Source organism: Ptychodera flava, chromosome 16 (genome assembly GCF_041260155.1).
Source record: "Ptychodera flava strain L36383 chromosome 16, AS_Pfla_20210202, whole genome shotgun sequence".
Classification (NCBI taxonomy): Eukaryota; Metazoa; Hemichordata; class Enteropneusta; family Ptychoderidae; genus Ptychodera; species Ptychodera flava.
Genome location: NC_091943.1, coordinates 6,022,159 through 6,046,311, shown reverse-complemented (window position 1 = coordinate 6,046,311; position 24,153 = coordinate 6,022,159). Strand labels below are relative to the sequence as shown.

The 24,153-nt window shown below is 35.5% G+C and overlaps 1 protein-coding gene across 3 annotated transcripts in view; it reads right to left on the bottom strand.

Moving 5' to 3' along the window:
• Nucleotides 1–529: 529 nt before the first annotated feature.
• The window catches only part of LOC139152635 (rho family-interacting cell polarization regulator 2-like), a 41,751-nt gene continuing 18,127 nt past the window's right edge, over nucleotides 530–24,153 (bottom strand). Inside the window, exons 6-25 of one of the 3 annotated variants that reach the window (XM_070725886.1) lie at nucleotides 21,321–21,349; nucleotides 19,843–19,916; nucleotides 18,866–18,963; nucleotides 18,468–18,531; nucleotides 17,899–17,942; nucleotides 17,178–17,303; nucleotides 16,495–16,584; nucleotides 15,922–15,983; nucleotides 15,685–15,793; nucleotides 15,082–15,267; nucleotides 12,332–12,573; nucleotides 11,196–11,328; nucleotides 10,691–10,820; nucleotides 9,192–9,353; nucleotides 8,405–8,557; nucleotides 7,194–7,387; nucleotides 6,676–6,759; nucleotides 5,808–5,898; nucleotides 5,189–5,210; nucleotides 2,343–5,047 (exon numbers count right to left, since the gene is read on the bottom strand). In XM_070725886.1, coding sequence (XP_070581987.1) covers nucleotides 5,044–5,047; nucleotides 5,189–5,210; nucleotides 5,808–5,898; nucleotides 6,676–6,759; nucleotides 7,194–7,387; nucleotides 8,405–8,557; nucleotides 9,192–9,353; nucleotides 10,691–10,820; nucleotides 11,196–11,328; nucleotides 12,332–12,573; nucleotides 15,082–15,267; nucleotides 15,685–15,793; nucleotides 15,922–15,983; nucleotides 16,495–16,584; nucleotides 17,178–17,303; nucleotides 17,899–17,942; nucleotides 18,468–18,531; nucleotides 18,866–18,963; nucleotides 19,843–19,916; nucleotides 21,321–21,349 — 2,097 coding nt within the window. In that variant the 3' untranslated portion in view covers nucleotides 2,343–5,043. Of the gene's footprint in view, nucleotides 5,048–5,188; nucleotides 5,211–5,807; nucleotides 5,899–6,675; nucleotides 6,760–7,193; nucleotides 7,388–8,404; nucleotides 8,558–9,191; nucleotides 9,354–10,690; nucleotides 10,821–11,195; nucleotides 11,329–12,331; nucleotides 12,574–15,081; nucleotides 15,268–15,684; nucleotides 15,794–15,921; nucleotides 15,984–16,494; nucleotides 16,585–17,177; nucleotides 17,304–17,898; nucleotides 17,943–18,467; nucleotides 18,532–18,865; nucleotides 18,964–19,842; nucleotides 19,917–21,320; nucleotides 21,350–24,153 lie in introns of all 3 variants that reach the window. The other 2 variants (XM_070725885.1, XM_070725887.1) reach the window with 2 other exon arrangements.

The following is a 24,153-nucleotide window of genomic DNA, read 5'->3' as shown; positions in this document are numbered from 1 at the left end:
GTTCTGCAGCAATGACCTTTGACCAAAATACAATCACTACACCACAGCACAGCCTCCGTATTGACAACTATGCAAATACCACTGATACGCGCACACTCCGGTGCAAGTAATTGTGGTGCATATATTTTAATGTCTTTTAACATGCTTTGGGGAGTAGAACAATAAATAATGGTTTCTGTTAAAACAAAAATTAGAGATAAAAGTTATAGCTTATGGCCTTGACGATAGGTTCAGTTTCAAATTTCTTAAAAAACTGCAAACACAAGTTAATGCTGGCAACTTTGTCCTTGGGTGGGGCATAGATTCTAGTATTATAAACTGGGGCAGGGTAGACTGGGGCATAGACCATGTAGAATTGTACAATGTAACTGACTGGGGCATACTGTAGATAGTGTACTCAATGCCAGTGTACAACAGCTAGACAAGAGAGATTACTAGTTACAACACACAAGCTGTCTCCAGACTACAGATGGACAGACAGACACACAAACACACACACTCAGACAATGATCAAAGGCATGGACATCCATTGTGAGATATCAATGAATTTACTGATAAAGCATTATTAGAATAAAAAAAATATGTGAGTCTTAAATTTAAAATAAAAAATACAGTAAAATAAACATTCATATACATTTCAGAATACCCTCAAACTGCAGAACATGGAAAAAAATGTTTAGTGGATCCACAAGGGATTTCATGCAAATGTTTTTCCTTGGTTAATAATTATTCATATTTTGGGGTTGGAAAGGGCTTTGGTATTGGTATTGTCTCCTTGTAATATTGCACTCTATGGACTAAGTATATCAATGCGTGAATGTCCTGGTACAGCCATTTCTACTGAATGAAACATGCAAAGAAAACGTGCAATACATTTCTGCAATATCTGAATTCAAAAGTTTTGCATTCAGGCATTGCATAAGAGATTAGTATATGACACAAATTCTTATCTGTTATAATGAAGGTACTCAAACTACGGAATTTAACTCTCTCTTGGTCAGTTACAATAATTTGTTTTTGAACACTGCTGGAAGGTATCTTTAGCAAAACAATTATACTGCCATGGAGAAAATAATATGGACAAAAGCTGCTATTTTTTAATGCTGTGGTATTAAAGGTATACTGTCACCTGTTCCAATTTTGCCACGGTTACCATTGAAAGAGAAAATCTAACCAATCACATATTTTAAGCGGGTGGCCACTTTTTAAAAACAGCGCCCTCACATGGGCATTTTGAATATCAAGGAACGCCCCTTTGACCATACATGAGCGTATTTAGATTACAGGTGACTGTATACCTTTAACCATTTCACCCTATTGCAACATTAACATGGCCACTGGTGGCATTGAAAACAACAGGAAGAAACAAAACCTTAGTGGCAAAAGATGTTATCTGGTATTTGTGTGGTACAAATGAAGCTTGGCAAGAATGGTTGAGTTGCATCTATCGTTTCATTTCATAGTCTACTACTATGCTACATTCAATGAATTTTACACTGAAGTTGCATGGATAAACAATAATTCAGTTTGATGCATTTTTTGTAAAATTTGATTCTAGATTTCTGCTGGTCATTATGTCACACAACAACCAATCATGGTGTTTGCTTCTCATTATAAATACAAAATGAACGATACTCGTCTGATGAAAACATTTCCTTTGTTTCAAAGAAACTTAGTGATTTGGTTGGTCACACTGTGCTACAATCATCAAGTAGAGCTTTCTTTGTCAAACCAATCACACCACTTTGGTGTTTTGATCTTGACTTTGTCTATTGTGCACTTCGCAGTTGGTACAAAAGTTCAATGTTGACAATTTGAATGTGAAAACAAATACTGGTCTCTAGAATAAGCTGAGAAACTTCAACTTTTTAACATGTGCCATCTATGCATATCAGCTGGTAGTGTGTATTTGGCAATGAATTTAACTCAAATGTAAAACACACATAAGTTTGATTCAGTTTCAGAATAGCATCTCTAAAAGATGATTCCAAGTTTATATCATGTCATAAAGGTGTCTACTGGCAGCAGATACCCCATCTGCGTATGTTCAATGAGGCTGCAATGTCTTATAGACACTATGACTTTCTACTTATCAAAATTGTCATACATGCCCTAACATAACGACATACATTCTCTTCAAAAGTGTAGCATGAATGCTACATTCACGCTTCACTTAGCTTACACTTTAAGATCCAATACTCTGTATAGGATAGATATGCATGTACCCTATTTAGCCACATAAGCACCAATGCTAGGGTAGAGTCAGCCGCCAACTTTCACTAAAAGTTTGAAATTGAGGTGATATTCTGGCAAGAGCCCATCCTGATTTTTCTGGGTTTTTTGAGGGAATGGGAAAAATAAAATTTCAAAATCATTGTGTGCGAGTCTAGTTCATTGTACATGTTTTGTTTCATCTGAAGTCATCTTTCCATATTTGATGGCTCTCAAAAAAGGGCCATTTGTTATGTGTGTTTGACATCAGACAAACTTGACGACAAATTTTGAACAACGTAGCATATGTTGCACTTGTTCTGTCTTCTTTTTGACGACAATGCATGAAACAGATCATATTTGAACACGTGTCAGGCTGGAGTCCAGGTACGCACACATTCCAAATGTGAGGAGAATTACATGCTCAAACCCTGGGCACCTACACGGATAAATATGGTACATTAACTGACCTCTAATACTGTAGAACACTAAAGTGTGGGCATCTGTTCTACAGACTAGATCACTGTATGCATCTCAAAAAGGACATTTTTTTAACTTTTGCATAAACTTTCCTCAAGGAAACTTTCAGTAACTGTGTCATAATCAAGACAAAAAACCACAGTCACTGCTCAGATTTTGTTACTAGATTAATTGCCTAAAACTTACTGAAATTAGGAATTCAAAATGGCCGTTATTGCAAGAGTTAAACTCTACAGGGGAAAATAAAATTTTGATTTCATAAAATTTCGATGGTAGACATTTCAATCATTCCACAGACTTCATTGAAAAATGTTAACACAATTAGCAGGATTAGTAAAATTACTGTAAAAATTCTATACTTCAAAAATCAGTCCCCAATTCACATTCCATATTAGAGTAAAATGTGCCTCAGGGACAGATATTCAGACTCTCTAAGATTTTTACATTTCATTTCTGGTCTTCTGCTTGTTGGGGCTCATTTAACAGCTTTTGAAGCAAGAAAAATTTTCACCATTATGGTTTTTCGGAAATTGAAAATAGAGCTTTCATCTGTAGAGTTAGCACAGGGATGGTGGCCATTTTGAATTTCAGATATGGGTAAATATAAGGTAATTTGTTTCTCTAGTACCAAACTTTGCACTGTGACCCCTGATTTTATTCTTGCTTTGGTAAAGGACCTGTAGAAAGTTTCATTGAGGAAAGTTTGAGCAAAAGTTTAAGTCTTTCACGTTCGAGGCACATACTTTACAAATTCAAACTTCTCAAATTGAGCATATATTGCATTACAAAATACCTAAACCAGTCGCATACATCTATGTTGAAACACAAAATGCTGGTTTTTGAAAATTAATGGATTCTTATACAAGCTGTTCCATGGAACACAGCTGTTCCATATTAATTATTTTCCTTTCAATCTCATGCATCAATATACTGTCATTACTAACTGAATTGTCAGTTGGCTGAACTGCGGTCACTGCACAAAGTGTGGAGTGACCGTGACTGAGCACGTTTCCAAATCCAGCAAAAGGCATCACACTCAAAAAGCCTTTAAACTATCTCTTATGTGAAAATACACATGTACATGTTATTAAACGAATGCAATGCTGAAAGCTACATCAACAACAATTTTCTTGTGTATGGTAAAACAGATCTGTCACGTATTTCTAGGTATATGTGTTACTTATACGTGCATGTATAAACCAAGAGTTCCTATGAACACACAAGAGGAACATTTACTCTGTGAACAATTGCCAAATTTTTCCAACACAAGAAAATGGAAAGCAGCTCATTACAGTTTCAACAGCACCTGCAAACACAATTGTGACTCACACACACATTTCACTTAGCTGTCTTGTTTGCTTCGTCCAGAAAGTGACATGTGATCACACTCCATAACAGCATGACTTAGAGAAATGCCAACACATCCAATTTTAGTTCGGAAAAGAAATCCCAAAAACTTAAGAGTTGTGAAAGTCACTTTCATTTGCATCAAAACAGGTCGGCAGAAATACAACAGGAAAAACATTGCATAACACCCTCTCCATGCCATTTTTATGGATATTCAAATAGCCTTCGATACACCTAAACAAATTTGCATATCACATTCTGAGGTAACATCACTTCGATGCCATACTGACCAATAGTTGCATGCACACATAAAAAATTACAAATCACTTTTAACTGCAAGATTACTGTGATACAAATCAAAAATTGATACATATCATTATCCAATGTATCTCAAAAATGACTTATGTTAATAAACTTGTATCACATGATTTTGATTTGAAACAGATTGATACACTGTGACAATTTTGCACATATCCCCACTACTGACATCATTTTGATGTGTATCCAAACTGGAAAAATTTGCATATATATAGGTTTACTCTTCTTTGGCTTATTTATCTATTTGTTGTCTGACAGTGGTACAGTGGTTATTTTGTTGAATAATTAATGAGCCACTTACGAGCTTCATGTACTTTCCAAGTCACAATGCCACTCATCACCACCAAGTTGGTGCTAGAATAAGGAGTTTTTTTTAACCCTAGCATAGATATCATTTTGCTATGGAATAAATCAATAGATTTCATGAACCCCTCCACCTCTCCTCATTGGTTTGATCCCTTTTGTTATCTGTGGTACAGCTGGACCAATATACATGGCACAGGAGGGAGGGGGAATGTCCATTTGCCACAGAAATCTAAATCTTCTTCTAGACATGTACGTGTACATTTCTAAAGTTCTGTTGTCATCTGAGATGTAGCTATCATTGATAATGACGTGTTCATTGGCAGTGTGTCCATGTCGTGTCCTCTGGATGTTACCACTTCTGTGTATGCTATCCTTCCTTCTTCACCTGAATTGACAGAAAAAGAGTTTTAAGCAACTTTCCAGATTTGTTTTATCACTTTTCGCACAAAAATTTGAACAGTCACTTTTATCTTGGTTAAGTACTCCCATCACCGAGCACCTCAGTAACAACAGTGACCCTACTCACCCCTTCGTGTCAATGGTATGACCTGGCTCAATATGAAAGACAAATGGAACGACTTGTAAGCATTTGAAACAGATTGATAAATTGTCAACTGATACAGATTGATAAATTGGTGTTACTATATATGCTGTACATTATGAAAGCATCAAATTATCTCTTACAAAATTACATTTAAAAGCTGGAACGAAGTCAAAATTATTTCATAGGGGATGTTGACAACTTGTACAGGTCCTGTAAATGGAGATGAACCCCAGTGTTTTTATTTGGCCAGATTGTGTCCATTTATGTGTCAATCATGTCGTGATATTTCAACTCACTTTTTTATCTTGTGTTTTCCAAGAGGAATGCCACAATTCATAACTTGTAAACATAAGACTGCAGAAGTACGCTTGTACTCAATAAATCAAATTTCAAAACAACTACTATAAGACTTGGTTGATATAAAGTGCCCATCAGCATTACTAGTAACATGTTGAATTGCACTGTAAAATATTTCAATTGCTCTAACTTTAATAAATTTCTAGTATATTTGGAGGTGTATTGTTCAGAAGAAATATTCAAGAAGACTGGCTGAAAGGCAATTAATCCTTTGTGTATTGAAATGCAGTAGAGAGTATCTTACCTAGGGACATGAGAGCATCTTTGGCAGTTACTTTGACATCATCAACATCACATCGACAAAGATAAACTAACTGTTCAATGCAGCTTGTAGCCTGTGTTCAAAGATGCCGAAGACAGTAATGAGATAAAAATGTTAATTTATGCAAATGTATGCAAATTACTCGATTTCCTGGCTTCTTTTTTCTCCCAATTTCAAAATTTCCAAAGAATTTAACTCCGCTCTGGCTAGGTCAAATTTTCTGAAATTTTCACATTATGTTCTTCAAATGCTATATTACAAAACAACTATTTTGTTTGGTGATAAAGTTCTTACATTTTTAATAAGAGGCATTTTAATTTTGCTAATCATGATTTTAATCACTTTTCATGAGTGTCAGTCTTTCAACCCCTGCCATTTTAGAATGAGGATAGATAATGCTAAATAAAAGTGGTTTATATTTCTCCACATACTCTTCTTTAAAGTGAAATATTATATTTCAGAAAAGAGCATCAAGTTTTTGACTTAAATTAATTTTTATCATTAATACCAAAATTGAGGCTTTTTACCCCAAATATACACCCATTTCACCCTTCGAGTAAAATACTGCTACCATACTAAACTATAGAGTCTCTGCTTTTAGAAAATATATAGTATGAGGGGGGTTTCCTTGTCATCTTTGATGAGAAATATTGCTTTGAAACAAGCTGTTGGCAACATGCAGTTCCACCTTAAGAGTATGTCAAACTTCTTTAAATATGGAAGTCGTCTACCTCTACATGACAGTGATCAGTGACTCATGGACACATATCTAACATTCCTACACTATGAGGTTTCAATATTATGGACTAATTTGTGTCTGATGAAACATCAAATATGAACGAAGTCTTACATTAACACTGGCAAGGGCAAGACAGCCAGCTTGTCTCACTGCCTGACTACTGTCTTCAAGACATCCGAGGAAAACTTTCTTGGCCTAAATAAAGAAATGAATAAATACATTACCCTGGTATATGCGATTGATAAAAGGAAAAAACATGCTAAAATTGGTAGCTGGCCAAAATTTTGAAACTTCTCACAAAATGATAGTGAAATAGAAGTAGAATGGGTCGTGCAATTATTATTTACGGTACTCTGGACGAACCGCATGGCCAAAAGTAATTTGCTCAGTGATGATGTCCTGTAGGTCACTTAGTTCAATGTGTCTGTTCTACGGATATCAAAAATGAACTGACATTATTTACCTTTTTTCAATCGTTTCAAGACATTACAATTTCAATCTTTCAATATTCGTCCAATAATTTTGCTATATGTGTAATCACTGTTATTTTTTCAAGCATTATTGGACAATTTTGCACAAAGCTGAACACATCCATGTTTTTCCTACAGGTCTATTTCCAATGTACATACCTGTCTTTTCCAGTTGTTATCTGTAGCCATCATTTCCATATAGATACTAACTCCAGCCTTGGTTGTGGCATCTCCTTCTACTAACAGCATTGCTAAACACAGTAAACTACTGGCAGGGAGAGGAACCTTGGGCAGCCTCTTCAAGTCTTTCAGGATGTCTTCATTTGATGATTGAAGACACTCATTCATAGTTACTGAGAATGAAATATAAACATATCATGAATTATTGTGATCTGAGTCTTTTACTTAATATGCATGCAATCTTGATATACCATCCTAAGATCTTTTCGGTTGTGTAAATTTACAGGTACTTCACAAGACAAATTTCACATTCTCAAAGACTGACAGAATAATATAAAGTTTGTCATTGTTGATATCACAGTATAACTTTCTATCTGACACTCTTTCGCGGTTTCATAGCTATCTTTCAAAACACAAAGTGATGATATAAACTACTGCTCTACAAACTGCTGTGTGGTTGGAAAATGTTACCCTATTTGAAACTCTATTATGCTTTTGAGAACTTGATGAAGGTAGAGATTACAATATAAAATAGAGTGAGATATAAATAAATAGTGATGTGGACTATTTACAGAAAATTTATGATACAATTTTATCACAATATGTGAAGTTGTTTTTACTGTGACTACTAGTATTATACTTTATACAAATGCATGTAATATAATCTATTTGCGATACGCCACTGACTGGTACCGTATCAGTTCATCTGAGCCAAGATGAAATCTAACACAGAGACTGAAAACTGAAAATCAGTTCCACAAGTGATGAAGTCAAGTCTTAGAACTCTAAAGTCTGAATTTAAAGTGCAATTCCAGGAAAGTGAACAATTCTTCCATAAGAACAACTGAGCGCTGCATTTGTTATGTTGCAACCTGGTTTGCTCTTTTAAGTACGCCATCTGTTTACTCTGAGAAATATAAAGCAGTGAGAATGCTCTCTGATGCAATAATACAGTTCATATTCTTTGCACTGGACGTAGGCTGATGTATAGAAATTTCTGGAAGTTCTAAAAGTTCTGGCAGTTACACTATACTGGAAGAGCCAGTACCTGGAAATTCCACGGAGGAAATACAGGGCAGTCTAGTTTGTGTTCAAATTGCGAAACAACGGCATGAATCTTTGGATGGGGAGTATGCTTTCTTAGCAAAAAAACAGTTTTATGGTCATTTTCTAAAATAATAAAAACTTACATTCATTGATCAAGTCAGATATGTACTGTTCCATGTCTGCCTTATGGCTGGCCATACACCATTCAGCAAACTGATACAATGTAACTTTATAATTACAATAATGGATATCAGCTGGTGATCTGTCAAGCATTGTCTTCACAATGAGATGAAAGACTGTCAATAGAAAGTAATCAGTAATATTAGCAACATTAATTTATATTTTACTTAAACAATGGCAAATATGCAGTTCCTTCCTCTATTCCTCTCTCCTCCCCCTCTCTACTTCACCTCATCCCCCCTCCTCCTCTCTCTCTCTCTCTCTCTCTCTCTCTCTCTCTCTCTCTCTCTCTCTCTCTCTCTCTCTCTCTCTCTCTCTCTCTCTCCTCATGTCCTCTAACAGAAAAAAACAACAAAGACTTAACAAAGACTTTCATGTCACCAGTCTGAACAACAAACAAGGTTGTACCTGTATATACAATGCATGTATGTATAACATTCTATTTCAATGCTGCTATTAACATGTAACATTATCCATTTCCCCCTCAGGGGTGGGGATTGGGGTGAGGATGTTGGCTCAATTCTCACATTTTGATGAAGTTGAAAATCAAACAATCTTCCACAAGTTCCAAATGATTTAATAAATCATCAGACCAACGCCCATCAATGGCTTGAAAATGTATGTTTATTTTTTTAAGTATTACCAGTTCATTTATCATTGACAGCTGTTTTGAACTCGGATTTGGTAAGAATACAGATCTTCAACAAAATTCAACTTGGTAAGAAAGGATTCTTAATGACAAAGACTTACTATTGTCAGCAAATGAAGGATGGCTTGTTCTAAGCTTGGCTCCAAATTCTAACTCCAACTGAAGCACAATGTTTTCAACTGATGAATACAACAACACTGACGCAACACAGCATTTTGTCCAGAATGACACAAACCCTGGCTTGTCTTGGAGTTCTGGTACAACTGTAAACAGTAATCAGAGCTTTTGTAAGCTGACAGATCTCAAATGTAATCCCACAATGTAAGTGACCTTTCTTACATTGAGGATTGTGCAATATGGCCACAAGAACATTCATCTCAAGTGAATAACTTTTAAATTTGTCTTTCTAAGAACTTCATGTTGACAATAAAAATAAAGGAAAAAGAACTCAATGAAAACTTAGAAAGAACCATAAACTTAACTTAGCTGGGAAAAAAGAACTGAACAAAATCCATACCCTGGGTCATGAGTAATATTTTGAGATGAATGCGAAAATGTCACGAACTGAGCACAAGGACATTTATGCAGTCTATCAACTGACACGCAACACAAATGAATCTCTGAATACATGCATTGTGTTCAAAATAACGGTATTCCTATACACTTTACAGACAGTAATCTGTGATCAGAGTGTCAAGTGGGCTCTGTCATGGTTTTATTTCATACAAGGCCAAAACAATTTTTCCTTTAATTTAAGGATTTAATTTAACGATGAAGCACAACTGAAGACGTGCATCTGACAGCTTGCAAAACTATATTCAGAGCTTGCAAGACAAATCTGGGCAATCCTCCAATGCAATGGGTCCCTTCAAACCACCTTCAGTGAAAACACCAAGGCACCCATGTGATGCATTGTCATTGGGGCACCTGTAAATGGTTAATTTTTGTGGAAAGAGCATCCTGTGTAGCAGTTTTATTTCCAGCCCATACAAAATTCTATGGTTGTGACAGGTAGATTGCTGGTAAATGTATAATAATGAGATTTCTCCTCACATTATTGGAAGTCTTTCCATAAACTAAATCATTGGTAAAATATTACACTCTCATTTCTTGAAGTACTAAGCCAAAAATCACCCAAAGCTCAGCTACACCATTTGTGATATTTTAACATTCAACTCATGGGTAAACAACACATTTTACCTCAGGTAGAATGCACTTCAGGGACAGACATTTGGACTCTAAAATTTTTACAATTCTTTTCTAATTTATCATTTGTGTGGGCTCATTTTGAAGCTCTTCAAGAAAATCTTGATGTTGTGAAATCAAAAATCTATTTTTTCCCATTACTTAACACAATGGCAGCCATTTGACTTTCAAATTTCCATAAATTTAAAATAATTTGTTTCTCTGGTAGAAAAATTTTCACTTGGGACCCAAGATTTTTATTCCTGATTTTGAAAGAAAATAGTTGAAAGTTTCCTTGAGGAAAGTTGGAGCAAAAGTTTGTCTTTCAATTTCGAGGCACACACTACCTTATAATAAGAATTTAAAACTTTGCAAAGAAAACTCGAAATAAAAGGAAAGTTTAAAAGTGCATTACCTTCCACTGCTGATGTGAAATTGTTGGTTGGATCAAGCTGCAGCAATTTAGTGAATATTTTGGTCTGTGATTCAAGATTTCGTAATATGGTCATTTCTTTGCTTCTCAGCGGACCAAAGGAACCAAGCATCTGAAAGTGAACGGCAACAGAAAATTACTGAGTAATTACCGGGAATAATTGGTAAGTTATTGGCAAACACTTTATGAATGGCAAAGTTTCAACATTTGTTCTCAGTACCTAAACTGTGAAAAGGATATGAAACCGCAACTACAAAACTTAACATAAAGGCTGGGTTGAGTCTGTATTATCCAGAACTGCATCCAACAATAAACTGTGAAAGTAAGATTCTCTGGCAATACAATGAGCGCGCGAGTACTTATCTATTTTTAGGTCAACCCTTTTACAATCAAATTTTGGTACAACCTGTATCTTTCCTGAGGCAAAGTTGGGCCTCTTCATTGGAAAATGGGGATGAAAGGGGTTGATAATGAATGTACAACTTACTGAAAGCAAAAACTGGCAGTGTTGCAAGTGTTGTGTAAATAAGACATCTAAAGCTTCGTTTCCAGTGGTAAATTTCAACACACTATCGTCATCCATACCGATGCCTGCATCAGTCTTCTCATGGTTCTCCTCCCTGGGTGGTGAATCAAGAAAAAGCAGCTGATTCCGACTTGAAAATGCTAATGACTTTTCAAATACATCTTATAAATCTGAGATGTAACATATGAATTCACATTTTCCAATAAAATATATTGTAAAGAATGTGTGGAATTTCAAATTCACAATTGCTAAATCTAAAGGAGAACTGGAAATGCATGTGAAGCAATGGGGAAATTTTCAGCCTGTTAATGATACTAAAATAGACCATAAAACCTGGTTTCTGCAGCATTGTCTAGCTGTCCAGGCCTACAAAAGCAATGCTGTACCACTGATGACTGAAATAAAATATTTACAAAGGCAACAAAATAACGGCAATCCGCATCTTCTTTACTTTTGTTTTTAATGTGAACCAGAGTTTCTTCTTCTACTCCCCAAAAACGTGTTGAGCTTTAAACTGCATTGTTATTGTTAAAAAGTGAATTCTGGACCAGCATTTCACAAGTATACACACTGTGCTGACAAGCTAAATAGTAGTGTTTCAGAATGCTTTGGGGAGTAGACCAAGCATTTGCAGTTGACTTTTATAACAAACATTGGTGAAAAAATCATCAAAAAGTTGCAGCTACTGGCTCTCTGATACTTATGTATTAACAGAGTAATGTACTTCTTCCCTGTCCATAATGGACAAAAGGAAACTTTGCACAACATGGTGCAGGAGGCAAAGCTGAGTACCTTATAAAGTGTAAAGTTTTCTTGAGTCCATTATGGGCCTAAAGGGGGATACATTATTGCTATCATTTTATGGTTTTTGCAATGCCAGGGAATGTGCAGATGTATAAAAACATCTGGCGTCATAATACTGGATAATTGGACACATTATCAGTAATAATCTGGGGAGATGACGTCACAAAATTCACTGGTCTGGACAAGGCTACAATATTAATTACAAAATATTGTATGCTATAATCCCTGTACTGAACAGGCTGTGTCCATATCACATTGGTTTATAAACATTGACTGATTTCTAGACAACTTACGTGTCCATGCTACATTCTTCATTCTCCAGACCATTCATTTTTTCACATTTTTCCTCCATTTTGTTGCGTGTGCTTCCCAAATCATCAGATGCCGCCATGTCCTCTATCCGAAGACCACTTGTTTTATTCAACACACTCTCATCTTCGAGAGTGTTCAAAAAATCAAAACTTTTTAATGCATTTTCAACAGAAACCGTGACTTCTTTCTCTTGACTGCCATCGTGATTTTGTGAAATTCTTCTCTGTTAGATAGAAACCACCATAAACATTGATATCAGTATTTCAAATACTAGATAAATACAGTTAGCCAATAAAAAGCTGTAATGTGACATAATACCTTACAACAAACACACAGTAATGCTACAAATAATACATGTGTGCTAGTACTTTCGAGACCACTGTACACATTTAGTGGTCAGGTCTGAAATTAAAGGTTTCCCTTGCAAGGAAAAATTTCCATAAAAATTCCTTCATTCCATCAGTTATTTCGATTTCAAACTCTGGATTCTCTCAATTGTGATTCCGTCTTTCAATTCACTTTTGGAGATCAAATAATTTATTCTGTGTTTTACATTGTCTATTATGTTGATTGCATGTCAATATTGTGGGTTAGATGTACAGTGGGACTAACTATAGTAAAAAGGAAATCTTCCATCATATTTCTAAATTCAATGGACAATGAAGTGTTTGATTGCTTGATAGTCACTACACCACACAAACTAAATACATCCATTTTAAATCACACCTATCTTACATTTTGAAATAATATACTTCTGTACTACTTGCAGATAATATGCATGGGAAATTTGATAAATAAAAGTCTGTTTTAAAGGGTTGGTTTTACGACTTATCCGGACACCAAACTTGCCAATTACCCAGCAACTTCGCTGACGATATTGAGACTTTGATCGGTAATTACCAAAGCACTTTGGTATTCACCTCAAACTTGATACTTGATCTGGCTGCATGAGTGCGCATTGGGGTACACAATGTGTATACAAAGTCACTGATAAGTATCATACTAGTGCCATAAAACTAATTTGTGACCAGGGGTTGGCATTCCACTGAACAGCATTCCTCAGTAAAACCAACATATGTACATGTGTGCTGTTCGTCCATGTTATATGTAAAACTCAACTATGGAGAGGTTAGGAGAGTATAATGGTCGTTAGAGTTTGTCAAATTACTTTTCAGAGCAGAAAAACTATTACTAACGTTAAAACAAGGGGACACTGGAATTCCTGTTACAGTATTGTGAGGAAAATCTTACACATTATCCAGTTTATTTATAATCGTATGACCCTCCGTCTCCGTCACCTAAATAGAATATTCCCACTCCACGCATCCGCCATTGGTTTTCCTCCTCTAAAACCTGCAGTTTCATTCATTTGAAGCAATTATCCTTTCATCTGTGAAGAGTTTTTACCGGTGACTATTACAACTTTCACTGCCAGTTGTTGTTTTCATAAGATGCAGACCATTTGATACTGAGGTACGCTGAGTTGCTTTTACGTGCAGGCAATGCAGATGCCACTTCACAGCTCACACTGTGCTGTTGATCGGCAAAGTACAAGACGTCTTTGTTTCACTTTTTTTTATTTCAAGATATGATTCATGTGAAAATTTTACCAAATGTCACTGATGGGATTGTGTTTTCAATTTCATTTGATGCAGGGATATGAAATACTGTGTCAGTTTAGCTCGGAATCATTGCTGAGTTTTGCTGCCTTTTGGCAATGGTTGTCTATCAGCATAAATGTGATCGAGGAATGCCCGTTCATGAAGATAGAGAGATTGAAAATCTTTTCTGTATTCTAGCTTCCTTTACAATTTCTGCAGGTGTAAGTCGATTTAGGAAAGTGATTGAAAGTTTGAGTGGTGTTCAATAATTGTGCCTAAATCAGCACGAATTGAGCAGAAAAAGTATTTAAGTAGGACTGTTCAATCAGACATGATGTCCATTGAAGTTACAGAAATCTTTTTGGTGCAGTGGGCAGGTTTACTGCAATGCAAGTTGTATCTGTCCTGTGCCATTTTCATCACTTTGTTGAGCAATTTTTTGTATGGGTACACTGTTGAAAACTTTGAGTGCAAACTCATGTCTCAAATTGGTTTAGGCTATCACTGTATGCACTGAGATGTCCGCGTCTGTGTTTACACTGTGCCACCCATTGAGTTATTGCAGCCAGATCAAGTATCAAGTTTGAGGTGAATTACCAAAGTGCTTTGGTAATTACTGATCAAAGTCTCAATATCATCAGCGAAGTGCTAGGTAATTAGCAAGTTTGGTGTCCGGATAAGTTGTAAAACCACAGTAAAGGGTTGGTCTAACTTTAAAGACAAGTGTCAAATATTTGATGGTGGGTTCATTTGTTTGCAATTCTGTACTCTAATTAACAAATTGTGACCTGCTTTGAGACAAAGCTTTGTCATATCAAACATGTTTCTGAGACAGGCTGTTGATTCTTTATGGTGTTGCTGTGGAGGAAACCGTCAAATGATTTTAGTTTGACATGAGTCCAACATATAATGTTAGGTATTTGCCGTTGACTACAGGTTGAGATTTACATAATCATTCTCAAAGCCACATCTGCTTGCAGGTTTGCAATAAAAATTTTTAAAACCACGGGAAAAGTTCATACGACAGGAAGGTTGATTCTTCACAATGGTTGATTATCTTTTACATGTGCAAAAATGACTTCAAAACACTTGCATGGTTGTATTGGAATTCCTTTCCCTTTAAAACTCACCAAACAGTACTCTTTAATCTTTTGCATAACTTCTTCCAACTTATCCACTTGTGCGTAGGCTCCTTTGAAGTCATCTATTGTGGAATGGAGGTTTTGAAACGCAATGTATAACATTTGATCGTTTGTTGTTTGAGTGCCCATGGATGTATCCACACTGTTACCAGCAGAATCATCTGTCCTCTCACCCTGATAATCAATAAACAACGAAAAACCTTATTTCACATTATTACAGGCAAAACTTACTTTATCGCCTTCACTCAAACTCAAAGTGTACAGATTTGACCACACATATTCCAAACAATGGTGGTGGAAATGGCACAGTTCAGTTGGGCAAAATTGTAATATTGTTCCTCAGAATTACCTTATGAGACATCAGAGGAAGTACATAATATTCACGAACAACTCATTTTCTGCTATTATTTTATGATACAGTATATATGTACTAACCATGAAAACAAGAACAAAGTCATTGAGCACTGCAAAAATGAAAGCAGTGGTATTTGTGGAAGATTTCAAGGCTTTTCAAAAAACAATTTCAGTCTCAGCAAAAGTAGAATTTACTGATTAATCAAACAAATGATAAATCAGTTGATGGTGAGTTACCTTGTTGACTAGATTTTCAAAACTACTTCTAGGTTTATCCTTTGATCTCAAGCTCTGCTCATTGACTGTACCAAGTGATCCACCTGGTTCATCTTCCAATTGGAATGGACTGAAACACAAAACACAAAGACCATGTCATTTTATTTGGAGGAGATTATCACACCACACATCTTAAAATGAAAACGAAAACAGCAACTTCTCTGTCAATTTTTAGAGCTGTCAGATTTGATCTCTTACCTCCAGGCCACTTTCATGTTAAGTTTCAAAGTACCAGCCTCATTGATGTCCACTGTTAAAGTCTGAAATGCAAAAGATAATCGTCAACTTTTCCAGCTTTATCAAGATCAACAACGTGTTGTAGGCTGTGGTCATCACCATTATGCATGTATCAATAATCACAAGAGGTAAAACTTGGATGTTGGGAAAAATGCTGACCTGACCTTTCTTCATAGAAAGACTGAAGAATGTTGGGTCCATATACTGAACAATTCACTAATAAACATAATCCTAGGGGTTCCACTTGCTTCCGAAAGCTGTGGGAGGGCCCCCTAAGATAACTCTATCATTTCCACAATGAAGATTGAACACAATATTCTTCAACTGTACCTAGTTTTACTACTGTACAGGTCAGTTTCTTTGTAGCTATGTCCTCTTAGATTTTAAAAGACAGCTGGATCAACCTTAACTCTACTTCATATTAGTCATCACAAAGAAGATCAGGATATATTGAAATAAGAATCAATGCCCCATATAACATGCGAAAAACTGTCCATTGTGAAGATCTTCTTTGAAATGATGGAAATGGCATACCTGTGGTTCCGCTCTGTACAAGTTTGTTGGATCACATTCCATGTTACCGAGGACAACATTTGGACGACCTAGACCCTTCAACTCAGTGACCTGTTCAAAAGATAACACACAGGTTTACAGATTTTTCAGTTCATGTTCTTTGATCCTGTTATTTCAAAAACATAAAGTTCACACTCAACTTTGAAAGAAAATGCTGACAAGAGCACAAATACACTGTACATGAACAACATCCACAAATGCCTTCTGAATATGTCCGCAGAGCACTTTGTGCAGTATTTCATAATAAAAAGAAATTCCTATGAGATCATTTTAACACATGATGTTGTACAAGTTGAAGTTTACACACTTATCCCTTAACCACCACGGTTTTGCCAAACCCAATGTTGTTAATTACCTAATTTCTTGCTTTGGTCAAGAACTTGGAACTCAAAAACGGAAAACTCTACCAAAACATGGAAACAAATATCACTACCTCTGTTAATGGGGATTCCATCTGTTGACGTGTGGACATTCAGGTTGACATGTAGAAGAAAACCAGGATCAAAACCAAGACAAAAGGCAAGACAGCTCTAGAATGCAACACCTCAGTTTCATCTGTATATGGCTTAGTCCATAGCTCAACATATTCTTTACACTGTTTAGTCTTGAAGGATACAGCACTGAAATATGAAATTTCAACTCACCCTTATGCTGATATTATCTTCAATAACTGGATAAAGTAACATCGTTCTATTTTCCCAAGTCTGTTCTGAGTCTTTTTCAACTCTTCCCTTGAATTTCCACTTCTGTCCGCCATGTCTCAATAACACCTGTAGGTGCAAATGCGAAAGATGGCGTGCTCAATCTTCTCAAAATAATTGACATCACTTCATAGTATTGCATTGTAAAGGCAGTGTATACTAGCCTTTCTCAGATCATCAGTACCACATGGGGTGGGTTTATGACTAGAAACCAGAATTACTAGTAAACAGTTCCTCTTTCACATACTTTTCCTGTACACTCAGCAGTGTAATTTTTCATGCAATGAACACAATTTTGCCAAACTCTACGCTGTCAACTACAAACTTCAAGGCTTTACACATCCTCCGAATTGATAATACTTAAACATTAAGCAATATATTTAAATATTATTCAAATATCACTACTAACAGTTTGGGCTCAGCTCAGAAAGAAAAGCAGCATCAATTCCCCCAAAAGATCAGCCTACACTGTTTATATATGGGCCACATACTAGCCACCCACAACTCATACAGACAGATTGACAAAATAACAATACTAGGCTAGTACTACACTCACAGTATCACCATTCATATATATGGCAAATGGGAACTTCAACTGGGCCTGGTAAACATTTATTGGCAGCAATTATATGACCACTTATCACTGAATACAATATTTATTTACCTCAAATAGATCACCTGTACACAGCCTTGCAAATCCAGCTATACCTGTGAAAAGACAAAAAACATTTCAAATTTTGATCTGATCTGATCTGATATGCCCCTCTGAAAACTTGCTTTATTTCTGAGATAAAAGAGAAAATCTCATTTAATCAATTAAAGGGACAAAGTCGGCCATTTTTCATGAATTTTGTTTGATACGAGATACTACTTAATATTGTTTGATATGTTGAAAGATACTGAATAAATGGGAGACCATGCATATGAAACCATCAGGAAATTGAATTAATGGTCATGACCATTAATTCATTTTCGCGATGGTTTCATGTATAGTGTCTAAAACTGGGGTCGAATATATGCATGGTCACCCATTCATTATCTTTAAACATGTCAAACAATATAAGTGGTATCTCGTATCAAACAAAATTCATGAAAAATGGCCGACTTAGTCCCTTTATAAAGGAGGACTTCAAAATGTAACTCGATGTATATCATGGCTTTTGCTGTTAAGACTTAATGAGACATGATTACCGCTCTGGGGGAAAAAACTGTGATGACGAGACAGATTCTTACCTTGAACTTCAAGCTGAAAACATCCTAAGAATGATTCCAACTCTGCTTCCATGTAACACATCGCCTGTCAATTCAAAACACACACCAGTTGATATCTTGTGAATATTTAGTCTCTTGGGCATCATTTTATTAAACAATAGAACATAAAAATTTCTGTAGAAATTTACAAAGCAAGCAGGGGACAAAATACTGTATCTCTAACTTTAAATTGACTAAACATTAATCAAAACCACGCAATGAACATAATATTGCAGATAATACTCAACTAACAGCCATCTTAAAGCAGTTAATTACATTTCAAATATGTTTCAGAACAGCTGCAAATCATATTGAAATTTTGCCATTAGAATTCACAAATTTTTATTGGCAAAACACCACTACTTTTTTACAATTCTGACCTGTGTACAATCTTTGTACCCTGTCTTGGCTTCATGTACTGGTTCTCTGTAATTCTGAGAGCTGCTGTCTTCATATGCTTTCATTATATTCTTAGCACCTATAAAAGATGGAAAAATTGAATATTTTGTCACAAGATAACAGGCTAATGACAATTTTGATTTATATATTGTGAAATCATCCTCTTAATACATACATGTATACATGCTTTCAAATAAGACTAATGTTGCCAGTAATTCATCACAATGTTAGGGACCATCTGAGATTGTCGCATAAGTTCAAGAAATGAAATTCTTTCTTTTAGATCAAAACCCCCTCCGCCCTCCCCCTAAACGGAAGTTCAAAAGTGCGAAATGTTGATGTCTGCCTGAAAATACAATATGGCATTTTTTGTAGCTACTGAAGAATATGTATCCCCTGATCACATTATATGATTGTAAAATAATCGATCAAATTTGAGTACTATTAACCATAGCATGGCACGAATGAGTTGGAAACAGTTACAGCAAAAGTTTTTGTTACGAGTGTGTAGTTTTTGTTTATTTTTACACACAATGCAAAGAGAATTTGTGATCACTAAATATAAGTGAAAGTTAAGTTCACAAATATAATGGAGGTCAAACCCACTCCCCCCTAATATGCAACAATCTGAGATGGTCCCCTAAGATGGTGGATTTGTCAACAAGGTTATTTTAAGTAAATAAATCAGTGAATTGGTGTGTTGATATGTGGCGTTTTAATTTTTACTTGGTCTAAAATGCATCATACAGTGATATTGGCTTCAGCTTCTTTGATAATTGAACAAAAATTTGTATTAAATTCTTTGTGCCAGCAGTACTCTGTTACCCCTTGAGATAATAACACTAACATAGACTTTTTTGTACGGTACAGTCATCCAGTTGTTGTTTTCAGAAAACTCAAATTTACATGTAAAACACTGAAGCATCATTTTTTGTCTGTTGTATCTTCTATTACATACCTTCTCTAATCCTCTGCTGTATGTTGTAGTTGTCTTGCAGCTCATCTATCTTTGAAAGATGAAAATCAAGTTTTCTGGAACCAAAATGTAAAACATTGCAATTATTTCTGGCTGATAAGAAATCTTTACATCATACATCTCTGACATTAAATTACTGGTGTACATACACATATAGATGTTAATACAAGGGATTTATTACACATGCATATTTTATTAAAGTTTAGAAGTACATGCGATTGGACTTTAGAAATGAAAAGACAAAGACTCTGAACAGTTGCAACAAAATAACTGCTGGAGGAGACTTTGGTTTCTACCGGTAGATGGAAGCCATCTTGTTATGGTATCTTTCCTTTTTGGTACATACATGTAACATCCACTATCTAACCATACCAAAGGCAAGTGACACAACCATATAATTTCTTCTTATAGGAGCTCATAAGAATCTTATAATATTCTTAATTCTTATGAGTAAATAAGTTGGAGGAAAAATGAGTAAGAAATTTTCATAAAGGAGTAAGAATTTTTTTTGTTTCTTATAGTTTTACTAGTCAAGATTGGTTTCACTACAATACTTATAAAAATCTTATAAAATTCTTACTCTAACTAATTTGCATATTAAGTACTCATAAGAATCTTATAAGAATCTTATAAGAATATTTTGTATGGGAAGGTATACAACCTTTGTCATGGAAGTTTAGCAGTACTCTTATAATGCTATCACAATAGAACATTAACTGACGGAAGCTGTGGATGTGGAAAGATGGGGTAGATAATGTGAGCAGACTTTATTTACTCATGCATTGATGAAACTGTCAGCAGGTTTAACTGACATTTATGCTGCTCTTTTTACATGTATGTGTCAATAGGTTGAAGCAGGAATTCAAATGGACCACGGTACAAGCACAACCACATGCACAAATGCCTATACAGAAAGTACGTCTATTTCCATACGCGTTTGTACATACGGGTTTGTTTGTACTGCCATCACATGATTTCTTAATAGGCATACTCTGTCTCTAGCAGACATTGCGTCCCTTTATTCCAGAGTAGAACTATTGCAACATGGCAATGTATTTAATTATTTTGATATGCACATTATATTATAAACATTTACAACCAAATAGCTAGGTTGGATTAATATGTAAAATACCATGGCATATAAATGCATGCTTCAGGGCCATTATTTCCCTGTATTACTAATTGTGAACACATTTGAAATAAACTTGTAAAAAGTCTACGACTGCCAATATACCCGACACAGCTGTACCTAACGTGACAAGCAGGACTCTCATGTGTGTTTTGGGAGCGCAAGACTAAAGATTTGTACACTGTGTAAACACTGTGTGTTGCATTCTATGTTGTCAAAATACAGCAAAGCCATGTGAGATGAGTGATGAAAGCTGATGACAAAGCTAACGACAGATGTGCATTTGAGGAGCACCTTAGATACCCTGTCACCTCCACCGTAACTAACATACCTTATGAAGCGTTCAGTGTTCTTGATTTGCTATAGATGAGAGGGAGAAAGCGATAACACAAACAGTTGAAATGAAAGGCTCAGAGCAGACACACTGTGACACTATACCACTACCTGTACACACTCTAAATACACAAGAGGTATTCAAAGAAATTGTTAGTTTTACAAGGTAACATTTACAACAATACTATAGCAACTAATAGTAACACAAGCTACACTTTATTACTTTACATAAAACCTTGTTCACCAAAACTATTTGTATGAAGTTCTGTTTAAACTTTTAAAACAATATAACTATGATTTGACTTTGATTGGTGGTAAATGGATCTCAATAATGTGAATATTACATGATAAGAATATCTCACTATGAATAAAACAAGAATAAATTTAGCAGAATGAAAACTTGTCCAAAAGTGTAAAGCATTTCACGTGTACTGGTAATTTACACGCTGTAATTCTCCTAAACAACATTGGACTTTTATTACATCCATAAATTTGCCAAGAATACCATATCCTAACTGAGAAATAATATCTCAAGTGATAGTTTCATCAAACACAGGACATCATGTCCTTACTTCAAAGAATGAAACACTTTGACTTTTATTGAATTCTTAATGAGGGAATATCCATTTCAATTTCCTACTTCCCATCAAGAAAAGATACAGAGGTTACTCTGGGTACAATGAGCGCAGAGGTTAATAAAGTAATAAGCTACATACAGCTGTTGTCACATGTAGGCTGTTCTATGCTTAAGACATGAGGGAGCAGGATGTCTATGTGTACTGGTTACATGTACGTGGGTGTGTGTATGTATTAATACAATACCATACTGGAATGTAGGGAAATTTAAGATTGCAGTTATCCAGACACTGCCTGCAGTCCTTATCCCAAAATATACAAGCGCTATGTGAAGAGACTGTATGTACATGAAGGTATGTATTTGAGTGATACACTGGGAATGAAGGACAGGATATTCCGGGGTATGGTTTTGTGGCTGCTTGCGAATGTCAACAGATCAGTAAACCTGGTATTCCTGTATGTGCCAGTGATGTCTGCTAGGTGTGCTGCCATATCGAAATCATAAACACCACTGTCTAGGCCTAAAATAAACCATCATCCTTCCCACAGACACCACAAAATGTTTGACAATCTCCCGTGAGGATTCAAACCCACAAAATTTCACGATCACGATTGGGAATATCAATACATGATTAACCATCATATGCATCTACAGTAACAGTTCAGCTATCACAAAATATCAATGTGCTTTCAGCTATCACAAATATCAATGTGCTTTCAGCTATCACAAAATATCAATGTGCTTTCAGCTATCACAAAATATCAATGTGCTGTTCAGCTATCACAAAATATCAATGTGCTAATATACATCGAAGGGGAATTGCCAGTAACAATGACTGGGGAGCCACGCAGTGCATGTATCTCACAGCCCATTAAAAAAAAACATGGTGTACACCAAATTGACTAAAATTTAACCAAATCACCATACTTAGTACAAAATGCTACCTCCTATGCAATTAAAGTGTATATTAGAACCTCAAACTGATTAATCAATTCCTTTCAGTTCACAAGGATTAAATTACGCAACAAGAGAGATTGGCAAGCATATTTTTCATGGCATTTTCATGTTCTCTGTTGTGTTATCTCAGAAAGGATCACTCAGTTTCAATACCACCATACAGTACTATACTCCAGCCATGGTCAGCTTTCTATCCCTCCTGTATCATGGCAGGTATCTCTTGGAAATTTCGTTTTCTTACATTTGTAAAACAAAGCAACATTTTGTGAGGAAAAGCGGTTGTTACATAATAACAGTAAAAAGTTTGCTATCAAGAACAGAGTACTGGTATGTACTTCAGAATAATTTGACAGATTATCACATAAATTTTTCATTAAAAAGTTGATGAATGTTATTTGAATGGCAAACTTAAAGGGACAAAGTTGGCCATTTTTCATGAACTTTGTTTGATGCAACATACTAATATTGTTTGTCATGTTGAAAGATACTGAATAAATGGGTGACCATGCATATATTCAACCCCGGTTTTAGACAAATGAATGAAACCATGGCGAAAATGAATGAATGGTCATGACCATTAATTCATTTTGTGATGGTTTCATGTATCGTGTCTAAAACCCGGGGTGGAATACATGCATGGTCAACCATTCATTTAGTATCTTTCAGCATGTCAAGCAATATAAGTAGTATCTCGTATCAAACAAAATTCATGAAAAATGGCCGACTTTGTTCCTTGACAGAAAAATCAGGATTTTGTAGACAAATGGTCAACGTAATGTTTCACTGATTAAATTCTGATGGTATTTCTGACATGTAATTTCATTCCACACACTACAACAAAGCTTGCCACTCATTTTAAATCAAACAGAACATCTCAAATTTCACTATCTGATCTCCTCCCATTTTCTTTGAAACACATTTTCTTTATTTTTTTATTTTCCTGTCAAGGAGAGGTTACACAGACAATGAGTGTTTAAACAGAATTGCAACTAATACATTTCTGAGTACTTCACCAAAGTCTATTGCTTCCTGTTCAATTGTGAATAACTGAGAACAGTTATTGTTGCTAGGATTTTAGGTAAAGCTACTTCATACTACAACAATGTTTGCACAGCGTAATGAGTCTTTGAAGGACTTCACTTAGCGACAGAAAAATGCACGATAATCACCAGCTCTATTAATAAAAGGAAATTGCCATTTGTCAATGTTGATACAGTGAACCACGTAAATGCTATTTCTCCAGACTCAATGACAGAGGATGCAAATTGTATCATAGACTGTACTGCATTTTATGAAT